Here is a 12,076-nt window from a genome sequence, read left to right as displayed (position 1 = left end):
AAACTTATAGTTGCTTCAGAGGATTCAAGGATTCGAGATTCAATACTTTATTGTCATTTAAACGTAGTCAAAGGGGATTTGGTTTGGTGAACTCACAAAAACTTTTACTTTTACTTTTAGTCATTTAGCAGACGCTTTTGTCCAAAGCGACTTACAAATAAGAAAAAGTAACTAAAACTAAAAGTTACAACTCTATAAATACTATATACCTACATGTTTAAGAAAATAAAGAAATTAAATAAAATTGACACATCATTTCAATAATAAACATATAAATGAAAAAACTAAAATAAAAAGCGATACTTCTATCCCTTGCCGGTGGAGTCGCACGGTAGAGTTGATGGTCTTTACACTCTTTGGTCTTCACACTAGGAGGGCTTCACACGACGACTGCCGGGACCGCTGCCGCGGTATAATAACCTTTTTTATACCAATCCAACAAATCACCATTTTAATTCAGCTGGACACACTTTCCTGTTAATCAACTAAAAATGGCCAAGCATGTGCACACACTGACAAGATACGCGATACAGTACGAGACCAAACGCGATTTCAGCAACTCTCAACACAGTAAACAAAAAGCGTTTCCTAGCAACGGCAAATGCGCTAAACACTGAGACAAGTAAATACACTTACGAGCTGAAACTTCGGCTGACAGACTGCTTCTCTTAAAGACTATTTCATTACACTGCCTTCTGCTGGCGTTTGAACCCACTTTCCTGTTAATCAACTAAAAATGGCCAAGCATGTGCACTCACTGACAAGATACGCGATACAGTACGAGACCAAACGCGATTTCAGCAACTCTCAACACAGTAAACAAAAAAACAAAACACCTCACGCACATTGATCACATTTGTACATTACAGTAAATAAGTAAAATAAGTAAAATAATCACAATATGGTAAACACAAAATTTGTCATCACACAGACTATTGGCGATGTGTGTGGTTAAAAACAGCACCTAAGCTGATCAGACCTAGTAAAACAGCACATCTACATTATATTCCACCACCATGAAATTTTTCTATGATCTGCTGCAACACATTTTCCGCTTTGCATTTACAATTTAGGACATCATTCATTTTTCACAGAATACAATGATATCATACAACACTGGAAATGTAAATAATCTTCTGTGTTCACAGAAAGATTGAACTTCACACCTGGGGCCTCATTTATAAAATGTACGTCTCTTTTAGATGTGAAATTTATGAATCGCAAATGATCTTCAACTCACACGCAATTGAATGGTTTCCGCTCGCTGCCTTGTAAACGACTCCTAATTAATGTCATTAACATAAAATATCACCAATCATAATTTAAAACAGCGAGCTGCAAGAACAGAAACCTGCAGTGCTCAAACAGTCTTTATAAATATGAGCGCTGGCGTGGATTTAAGTGTACTCACACTAAGATCAAATCTGAGCGTACGCACACTTTATAAATGAGGCCCCAGGTGAAAGACAGATGGACGGGCTGAGAAACATTTCTCAAAGATGATGATAAACAGTGTTAGTCATTTTTGTTGTGGGAGAAAATTGCCTAAGGAATAATTCCCAAGCAATTGCTTCCAGTCCTAGATCTCATTGTCATCCTCATAGTCATCATTATCTCCATCATCATTGTACACCAGTGTCTGAAATCCTGACATGGGGAGGGCCTGACACAAGTAGGGACTGTCTTCAGGAACAATGTCTGGAACATGTGGGTGAAACATCACAGTGGCTTGATGTAGTTTTCTTTCCAGCTGTCGGAGACATTGGATGAGAGCAGCCTTTGCACCAGGCTGCTCTGTGTCTTTGATGGCAGAGCACAGAAAGGTATGCTGCTGATGGAGATGTTCAGTTACTGTTCTCATTTCCTGGTAAAGCATGCGCTTTTCCTCAGCTGCCCGAGTCTTCATATGCAAGGCATCTATCCCTCGCCTTTTTAGACTCTGTGAAACAACATCATCTTCGATCTGGAGAAAGACAAAAGACAACTAAATGCTATGTCATTTTACCAGGTGGTTTCTAAAATGACTGTCAGGTAGTTGTGGTTAGTAAGCGGTTGTCAGATGGTTACTAGAGTGATTGCTGTGTGGTTACTAGGGTTAGGTAACTATACTTACAGTGTCATCAAAGCAGAAGTAGACATGCCAAGAGGGATCGCATGCTTCCTGAAAATCAATTGTTGCAGGGAAGATGCTCATCTGTGGTGGCCACTGAATGCAATTGTATTCCTTTATTGCCTGTCTCAGTCTCTTGTTGGAGCTGGCTACCTGCTTGGACAGTCTAATGGCAATGGCCTGCCCATCTGAAGCAAAGTTAGTAAACACACATGCAGAGAAATGAATTGATCAGTTTGTATCATGGACCTTTTTAAAGTTTGATCATAATGTCTTATTGTATCTACTTATTCACATTACTTTACCTGGATATTTTCTTTTCAGATGGAGGAGGACACCTCTCTCCCTCGATTCAGTTCTAGCCTTGCAGATCAGTTGGCCTCTAAGCTCACGGTCAACATCTTTAAGGGTAGACTGGAAGTCTGAATCAGATTCTTGCCATCTTCTCCCAATGCGGTGTTTTTTCTCCATGTTCAGCAGAGAGTCTTCAATTCTAATATGGTCAGCAAATAAATATTATAAAATTTTATTTACACACTTGATCAGAGTACAGTAACAGACAGATTACTGCTTACTTATTCTGTTTCACCCTCCATGTACGACTCACGAGTCCCAGATCTATACATCACAAAAAGTGCAGCACAAAAATTCAATAGCTACCAAGCAGAAACCTGACCCAACATTGTATATATTATAAGGGAGGCCTTGGTGGTAAGTGATTACTTATTATACCACATTAAATTACTACAGAATTATAGCAACTCTTCATTTATAACCACTGTGACAGTGTCCTTCAAAACTATGCTGTTACTGTAATCACACCTAGGCTTCCATGTTGAAGCACATCAGCAGACCACTTAAAGACGGCTGTAATTACCATTTAGTCTTACATAACACATGGAACTCTTACTTGAACTTGTAGAACTGAATCAGCTTGATGATGTAGTCCCTTTTCCATCTACAGACAGGCTCTGGAGAACAGATAATTTAAAGTCATTACTACTGCTCTAATAAAGTGCTTCATTTAATGTTACTCCTTCACATATCTTACAGTATTCAAAACATTCACACATTCACTTCAGTTGCTTACTTATTGGTTTCTGTTTCTGTTGGGCTAGCTCCATCTCCCTTTTCTTCCATCTCTCCATGTCTCCCTCAGAAACCAACACTAGACAGCAAAAATAACAGGAAACAAGACAACCGTCAATGGTGCATAGTCTGTGAAAAATGAGCTTGTAAATGGAATCTAAAAGTCTCCCATTTACAACTATTGTTACCTGCTTCTTATGTGCATTGTTTCCTGGTGCCTCTCTGATGACAGATGAGATGTCTTCTTGAGCGAGAATAGATATTTTCTCTGCTTTGTCTAGTCTTTGCTGCACCTCTGTAAAGACAGTTTAATTTTCTTATACGGACCAATTTGTGTGTGATCAGCTTCACTCCAGAAAATATCAAATGTATAAACAGTGAACCACCAGCACAGAATTTTGACAGGTTATACAGCAGTGGACAAACCTAGGTCAGTTGATTTCCTCCGTCCATAATGCAAAAGGGCATCAGTCAGCAGGTCAAGGCGGTGAGATGGAGTCATCTTCTTTGTGACTCTGGCAAATCTTCGGAGGAAAGACCACAGCCTTTCCATTCCTTCCCCGTCTGTGAGCCCAAACCCATCGAGCCGTCTGGTGCTGTACTTGATCTGTGATTAAAGCAAAGTGGTAGAATATCACAGACACTGAGCATGATCCTACTACAGTGGAAATTGCTTATAGCGTGTGTGTGTGTGTGTGTGTGTACATAAGCTTGCTGTGCGTAATTGCGCGTCATGTGATGTTTTCCGTATACTCACACTGCTGTGGTCTAGTAAGTTATTTGGCCCTCCCGTTCCTGCTCTGCTGGCAGTTTTGGGACTTTTAATGTGCATAATTAATGTTTCCGCTCTCTCACAGCAACAGGTAGGCCTACTGTATATTACATGAGTGGAGTGTAATACATTTACCCTGACCACTCATACAGGTCTTGGAGCAGGAGAGGGCCTTGGCACACCTTATGTTATTTTATCTTTAAATCAGTACAAATAGAGAAGCGGTTCATTTTATTATATGCATGTAATACTTCTACAAATTAGATGGTAATCTGCATAAAAATAAACAAAAAGAAAACAAATTTGGCTATAACAATCATCCACTTATTGTGATTAGTTTGACCCATACAGATGTGAGATAAGTGGTTTCCACTGTATTGTCCTAAACAGTGCATCTCTGAAACAAGTTTACACAAACACCAGGTGGGGAAAATGTTAGATTAAAGATTACTTTTAGGCATTTCTACTTAATTTCAGCTGTGCAGTGGACAGACAGGAAAATGGAGGCCAAACAGGGAGTGAATGATGTGCGACACAGTTCCTGATGTCTCTATAAAGTCAATGAACTACCTGGCAGGGCAATTTGTGTCCATAAACGTGAAATGCCGGTACAGCCAAGGAGATGTTGTGTGGTATACCCTTCCCTGATTTCTGATTGAACACAATATGGCATAATTTACAGTTAATGTGTCAAGGTTTTCTCAAAACAATAATTCAATAATTACAAAAAAAAAAGTACTTACATGCAAATGTGAGGCAACAACACAGGCAATGTCATAGACTACTCGCAGGTGTATGTTATTATCCTCACATCTTCGAAGTAGCTCATCAATGACATACAGGGGATAGGCTAATCTATTTCAAGACAAAAATGTGAATGATGTCACACTTTATACTGAGGAAAATACAATCTCCAGCATAAATTCAATACCTAAATACTCAATAACGGCACTCAAAATTATCCAAACATTTTTCATGTTTTCTTATATTAGTGAAGATTATAGAATGGTGGTAAAGTTTAAATTTTGTAATCTCCCATAAACACTCCATGAGGATCATATTTGATGATAAAAAAAAATAAAAAAATTTTATATATATATATATATATATATATATATATATATATATATATAGCTTATGTTAGGGTCATGCTATTCTAAGCATTTTATGAATATGTAGAATCAAACGGGGATAATCATTCTGGAACACTGAGTCAATAGTCAGAGATGTAACAACTGTGGCATAGACTTGCCGTTCTCCTTGGCTCATGTTGACAAACATTAGGGGCATTTCATGACGACAAGAGGCTCCAAACACTCCTGTAACATCAAGTTTCTTTGCTTGTTGTTGTGACCTCAGCACGTTGCCAGCCTTGAAGTTACTGCAGTCCTAAAATTTAAAGAAAACATGGATTTATGGGAGGAATAATGTTTTTTTTCCACGAGTCAAATCTAATATTTCATGGACTCAGTTTTCTCAGATTCTCAGAAGTATTCTGCAACTATGACTAACCTCTTGAGGCTTTGAGTTGTCAAGATGTGATAGCAGGTATTCCTCTACATTCTTTTCATCAACAAACATGCGGGTTCCATGTAATGGCTCAACCGCACTTGACCCTGAGCTTTGCTTCCTCACAAGGCCAAAGTTGGCATCCAATGTCACTATCATATCTCCATCCGCCTGAAAAACAAACACTTACAATAATCCTGGTTTTGTATCTGCACCAGTTTTATACACTTGTAATATTACTGTTTTATTATAATACTTTATACGAAAATTAGCTAATTTTGCAGATATCAATTCAATGCCATCAGGTGATGGAAAATGCAATTATCATTAAACAAACAAGAACCACGCTGGAACTAGAACCAACCTTTGGACATGCTGGGCATGTGGTCCCATCATCTAATTGTGGGCAAAGATCTACCAAACTTCTTTGTCGGAAGTGGTGATGCCTAAAATGGGAAATGGATTCTCCCACCAGGGCTCTGTAGAGTGTGTTAACCTACGGTATAAGCAGCAGTCAGTGAAAACATTACTGTTTCATATACTTACATCTTGTGATGGTGGTTAACTCAGAAGTTGTTATTTTATAGAAAAATATCAAGAATACTTTTCATGCAACTGTACAATCCTAGATGGTTCCATAACTGTTTACTTTTAGTTGTGATAATTAATGATGTAGTACAATCAAGGAAAAAGGTGTCATTTTCACATCTATATGGACTCGTCAGTCTTCTGTGAAAGTAGCTGAAATGGTCACTTCACAGACAGGACTTCAAACTGACCACTGCAAACTGACTTACCTCTGCAAGTGTGAGGTTATTTTTCCAGCAAAAGGGTGTTGCAAAAACCCTCAACAGAAACCTGACACTCCAGTGACAGACAAACAAAAAGCTCTAGCAGAGGAATGGAGAAGGCTGTCTGAGGCTTGTCGGCAGTTGCTGGCCAGAGCCCATACCTTAGCAGAGTGCAGGTTTCTGGTTCACACGCACACATATTGACTGTGACGGTGCAGAGCCGTCCTGCCAAATAAAAAGAGGGAAATAAAATAAAAAACATAACCAAGTACTACTATAGAGACTACTATCAGCATAGACTAAATCACCTGTGTGTGTCACCTACACCTATAACTTAATGTTTGTTATTATTGGAATCAGTAAACAGGCACATCAAATTATTTTCAAAAATGTATCACAAATTTTATGAATTCCTTATAGGAAATCATTACTCCACATTTAATAGGATTGGATTCCTCAACCTGTTAAGAAAATTAAATACATTAAGATTTTTCAATGTAAAATGACAAACCTGTGCTGACAATGACCTTCATGTCCTTCGTGTACACAGCATGGGTGCCATGGCCTTCAGGTAAATACAGGAATAACCCCAGGGAGGATGGCTCATAGTAGTCATTCTGTAAGAAAAACTGATAGTGTCACGAATCCTGGCCATGCTTGGCCAAAGAGATGCGTCCCCGATCCAGATCCAAACAGAGAGAATGCGTCCGAACCCCGAACGCCACCAGGAAGGCTACTCCGGAGCCCAGGAGCCAAACGTGAAAAATCTCCACCTCCCCCAGTGGATTCTGCCATCCTAGGCACCACCAAGTCCAAGAGCCCTGCGACCCTAGGGAGCGGGCTGGACCCCATCGTGGTAGAAGACGAGCTAGGTAAAATAATTTACGACTGATGCTGCGTTTCTGTCGTAAAGAAATGGACAAATGTTAGAGATTAGGTGGACATTTGTATGGATGTTTTAGCCGAACGAGGATAAGATCGCACGGTGGCATATAGGCCAGTGGTTCCCAACTCATCCCGGGGACCCCAAGCCACGGCACGCTCCGCATGCCCCCCCCACTTGACACACCCGATCCAACTCATCAGCTCATTGATAGAGTCTGCAAGACTTGAAATGGGCGCAGCCCGTGAGAGAGACACACAAAGACGCGCAGTGGCCGGGGGCCCTGAGAACCACCGATATAGACGATTGTCTAGCTATTGGAGGCTTTGGTGTAATGCATATGTGCATGATATTGTTTAATACATTATATTAAGTTTAACAAAACCATATGTTACTTACTCTTGATACTTTATACAAATGATTATGGCCTATTGGGAAACTGATAGAAGCGTTAAAAAAAAAGGAGAGTATGAGAAAAAGATGTGTGGGTCTGTGTTGCAAGCGGACGCAGCCTTGCGCTTGCGTCGCTTGCTGTGGCTGTAGGCCACAGGAAGGGAGTCTGGAAAAACTTGTGTAGCCTGATCTGCTAACGGAGTGTCTGCCACTGGAGGCTGCTGAAAAGGACAAAAGGGGTTATTAGTAGCGGGAGGTAAAAGACTGAGATGTGTGGGCTTGTGTAGCAAGTGGAGACAGCCTTGTGCTTGCTTTTGCTGCTGTAGGCCACAGAAAGTGGCTTGAGATCTTAGCTGGACATGCCGGAATGTCCAGTCAGCCTGCGGCGGTGCCGATTTAGCCATTTATTGCACTACCCTAGTAACTTGTTTTTCAAGCAACAAATGTGGTGATTTAAAAATTAAAGTGGTAAAGTAAATTATATATATTGGTCCACTGTGATCAATTGTGAAACTTCCTCTTCCACTGTTGGTTTTACCCACAAAACGAAAATTAATCTTATTAATCTTTTCTATCCATTTATTGAAATGCAATGTGTAAATTAATTATGGGTAAAATGCTGGTGAAAAATAAAGATAGTTTGAGTAATCCCAGTGTGTATCCCACGCACTTGCGCCATGGTTACATAGTGGCATTAACATCCAATGATGTCGCGACGTCCTTTAACAACTTTCATCAACAAATTACCTGCCTTTAGCGAATTTACTTGATTATTTGGCAACACTGGTGGTTGCGCCGCTAACGGAGGCTGGAAACAGAAGCTAGAGGCCCGGCTGCATGAGACGCTGCGGCCGGCAGAAACGCGGTGAAGGCTGAGCCGAAGCAGGAAGCGAGTGAGGCTTTGCTGCGGTGAGAACTGGGGCGGGGCCCAGGCTCGTTAAAGGCCTGCGGAAGAGACCCAACGCTTGCGGAGAGCCGGGTCTTTAGCGGGACAATGGTGGTGTCTGCGAGGCGATTTCGGGCTTTCCTCGATCTATTGGCGGCTGGAGTGGATTTAGGAGTGAGGTTGGCTGGTTTGCAGGGTGATGGAAGATCGTGTAAATCTGCTTGTTTACCTTCCGCGAGGACGGTGCGTCGGAATTAATCAGTGTTTGCCTCAGGCTTGAATACGATCTATATTCCGATCTGAGGAATAAAGCCAGGTTCGGACGGTAATTGTTTCTCATATGGATGTCTGTAAAGATTAATATTCATATCACCTCTCAGTGATAAAACTCATGGATTCGACGGCAATTTATTCACAGTGGAGGAGTGATTTAAGTGATCCTGCGAACGCGCTGCTCACGTGGCCAGTCACATGATTGTGTGCTGTAAATAGAAATAATTTATTTTTATTATTATGTAAAATATATTCTTATTATTCCAAGCATATTTTATAATGTATAATCCTATTTATTATTTGATTATTTAATCTCCTGTTTAGAATAGGAATACGCCCTATGGTTGTATATAATTATACGCGATATATATCCGTTTATGATACACATTTTAAAATTGTATTGCATACTTGCCGCTGCCATAATAAAGACCCACTTCGAATGTTTACGTGCTTTTCTTCTCTTTCTGCTTTCACTCGCTGTGGTGGAGCAGTTATGAAGTATTATTCTTTTAAATACTTTCCAGCATTTCAGAATAAATATTTATGCAAATTACACCGAAGTACAACAGACGTACGGTGTTCGGGAGTGTTCAAAAAGGGGTTAAACGCTGAATTTGAATCGATTTCTTCTCGTAAACTCAGAGATGTGGATTCGGAAGGCAATTAAATTACCACACAACCTTGGTGTTTGTCAAAAACCGTAGATAATTCGGCCGGGGATTTTTACGGAGGTGGTGAGAGAAAAACACAGGCGTCTTGGATTCGGACCGCAATTAAATCACCAACTACCCCCTGTATATGGTGAAAATCACTTACGTCCCCCAGAGAAACAATTACCGTCAGAATCGGGCTTAAGACGCCGGTGGAGGAGAGTGTGTAGCTGGTTGAGCAGAGAGCAGCGGCCGTGTCTGGTGGCGAAAGACCGATCCTGGGGCCGGCAGATTGGCTGGAGGATCCGAAAAGATTCCCAGCATAGGTCTCGTGGTTTGGACGGGAGAAGCTGAGTCTGTGATGTAATAGCAAGAGGTGCGGACCGAATGCTGATAGACCGTCAAATGAGTGGAGGTATGTCAGCTGTATTTATGTCCGCGAGTTGATTGACTTGATTGCGTACCACTTGTGTTTAACCCTTATGTGCTGTTGGGGATGTTTTCATCCACTAGGGGGTGATTTTGAGTCTTAATTTGGCCATAACGTTCTCCATGTTTCAGCAAATGGAATGATTTTTGGTGACTAATCTTATTTTGATACATATTTTGGGAAAATGCTTTGAAATTTTTCAAAAACTCAACAGTACACTGTGGGCAAATTTACTACCCTTTCGTTATGTTTCGTGGCTGAAAACAGCCACTACTTTAAACTGCTGTAAAAATGTATCAGATAAATATTTTTTTTAAATTTTTTTGCATAAATCTATTAATCAACCTCAGTCCTGCTCAAAAATACTAAATGTTTAAAAACAAATCAGGATTTTAACTCTTTAATTGCCAAATTAATAAATGATGTCACTGATTTGGGAAAAAAAACCACACAAAATGACTAATTTTCAATATAAAATGTGAATGTGGACTGGATTTTTTTTTACCTTTTATCACAGTCTTGGACATGTCAAAGATTAGAAACAACATTGCTTTTGATGCATTGTTAGTTTTTGTGCAGCATCAGATTTGAACTTTTTCTCCCTCATTTACTGTTCGTGGCTGTTTTTGCCCCATTGACTTCCATTATAACCACATTTTTTGATTGCAAAGCCATGACACCATATAAGCATGCATTTTTGATTGTTGGTGGTTTCCCCTGTTGGGAAGAGGTAAAATTTGTAATTTTTACTGTTGATAACCAGGTGGCACCTTTAACCCTTTAGATAGGCCTGTGCAAAAAAAGCTTAGTTTTTCTGTAAAAAAAAAAATCTACTCAGCATCTGCATCAGATTTATGAACAATTTATTATGAACCAAAATGCAACAACAACTTCAAATAAACTGAACAATGGTTCAAGAGTTGAGGATGGATGAAGAACTAAACATTTAAACGAACCACAAACTGTGTGTGTGTGTGTGTGTGTGTGTGTGTGTGTGTGTTTTCAGTATTTCCAGCAGGACTTGCAGCATATCACTTGGTGTTCTTTGCAAGTGTGTCCACCACAACGGATGCAAGTGCTCACTGTTCTTTTTTTTTGTCCTGTGCACCACTTGCATGTTCCCCTCTTCCCTTCTGAGCTGCTGGTGCCTGCTGGTGTCTGTGGATTTGTGTCTGGAGGGACAGCTGCAGAAGACTGAACATCAGCAGTCACCCAAATTTTTTGCCCATATTTTGCTGGTTTTTTTGGCATGTACTGCCGAAAGCTGCATCTCCCTTTGAATGGCACAAGCTGCTCATCCACTGTGACATCTTTGCCAGGGTTGAATAGGAGGGGAAGGCGATGCGTCCACATTTCCCACAGGGATCTGATCGGGGCAAGCTTGTCCTCTCTATGGCGAGCTGGTCTTTGCAGCTTGTCGTCAAAGCGCAGAGCTCTGCTTATTTCATGGAATCTTGAGAGGGACATGGTGGCTCTAAAAATCGCACGACCACTGCGATCATCCCACAGGCAACGTGTGGACTCCCCTCTGGACCTGTAGACGCCGGCCAAAATCAGTAGCCCCATGTAGGCACGGATATCTGTGGAGTCCACCCCGGTCCAGTTTCTCATTGTGCGGCGCCCATGGAGGTTAGTCATGCTGACAATGAGGTCAATCATCTCCTCCGTAAAAAAAAGATTGAACACAGAATCCATGTTCTGGACCCTTGCGATGGCATAGCGCGTTGGCCCTGGAGTCACGCCTCTGGCAGGCTGAAGAAAGGGAGTTGTCTCCACGTTGGTGGAAAACCACACTTCACCGTTTCTCCCTATCCACCCAGATCCAGGATCCTCCGAATCCTCCTCTCCTTCAGTGGAAGCTAGAGAGGATGATGAGGGTGCCACATCCAAATCAGGATCTGACTCTCCTGAGTCTGTGGTGTCAGAGGGAGAAGACGATACATCCTGCAGCTCGCTGGAGGGGTCAGGCTGCATAATCATCTCTAAAACTTCACTACAAGTCAAGCCCTTTCTCATGTTGCTTGCTGCTCTTCTCACCATCAAATGACCAGCATGCTTGCATGCAAGTGTTTAAATCCACTTGCTTTGTTTTTGTTTAGTCTGCATTTCTCACCATCAAAAGGCAGCAGATGCATAAATACACTTACTTTGTTTTTGTTTACTCCATGTAGTTCTGAGAGCTGAGGTGCATGTTTTGATTTTCTCAGACGCATCAAGGTGAGTTCTCATACTCTATCTCTCACACACTCTCACACACACACACACACACACACACACACTTTAATATGCT

At 41.0% G+C, this 12,076-nt stretch overlaps 1 protein-coding gene across 1 annotated transcript; it reads right to left on the bottom strand.

The window, feature by feature from the left end:
* Positions 1 to 26: 26 nt before the first annotated feature.
* Positions 27 to 6,496, bottom strand: LOC306860220 (uncharacterized protein). Its single transcript, XM_079401808.1, has 13 exons — positions 5,845 to 6,496; positions 5,484 to 5,651; positions 5,224 to 5,360; positions 4,715 to 4,826; positions 4,542 to 4,622; positions 3,626 to 3,806; positions 3,388 to 3,494; positions 3,201 to 3,278; positions 3,021 to 3,081; positions 2,686 to 2,728; positions 2,416 to 2,603; positions 2,114 to 2,298; positions 27 to 1,963 (listed from the first exon to the last, which is right to left on the bottom strand). Exons 2-8 carry the CDS (start codon positions 5,637 to 5,639, stop codon positions 3,225 to 3,227), a joined length of 828 nt encoding a protein of 275 aa, XP_079257934.1. The 5' UTR covers positions 5,640 to 5,651; positions 5,845 to 6,496; the 3' UTR covers positions 27 to 1,963; positions 2,114 to 2,298; positions 2,416 to 2,603; positions 2,686 to 2,728; positions 3,021 to 3,081; positions 3,201 to 3,224.
* Positions 6,497 to 12,076: the final 5,580 nt, after the last annotated feature.

Source organism: Barbus barbus (assembly GCF_936440315.1).
Source record: "Barbus barbus genome assembly, contig: SUPER_3_unloc_1, whole genome shotgun sequence".
Taxonomy (NCBI): domain Eukaryota; kingdom Metazoa; phylum Chordata; class Actinopteri; order Cypriniformes; family Cyprinidae; genus Barbus; species Barbus barbus.
Note: the sequence above shows the minus strand (reverse complement) of the source record. Positions and strands in the feature narration are given on the sequence as shown.

Coding starts and splice junctions, on each gene's coding strand:
- LOC306860220 (XM_079401808.1), bottom strand. CDS start 5,639: ATGATAGTGACATTGGATGCCAACTTTGGCCTTGTGAGGAAGCAAAGC. Junction 4,827..5,223: donor AACATGAGCCAAGGAGAACG/GCAAGTCTATGC, acceptor GTCTTGAAATAG/ATTAGCCTATCCCCTGTATG. Junction 3,807..4,541: donor GACACAAATTGCCCTGCCAG/GTAGTTCATTGA, acceptor CTTTAATCACAG/ATCAAGTACAGCACCAGACG.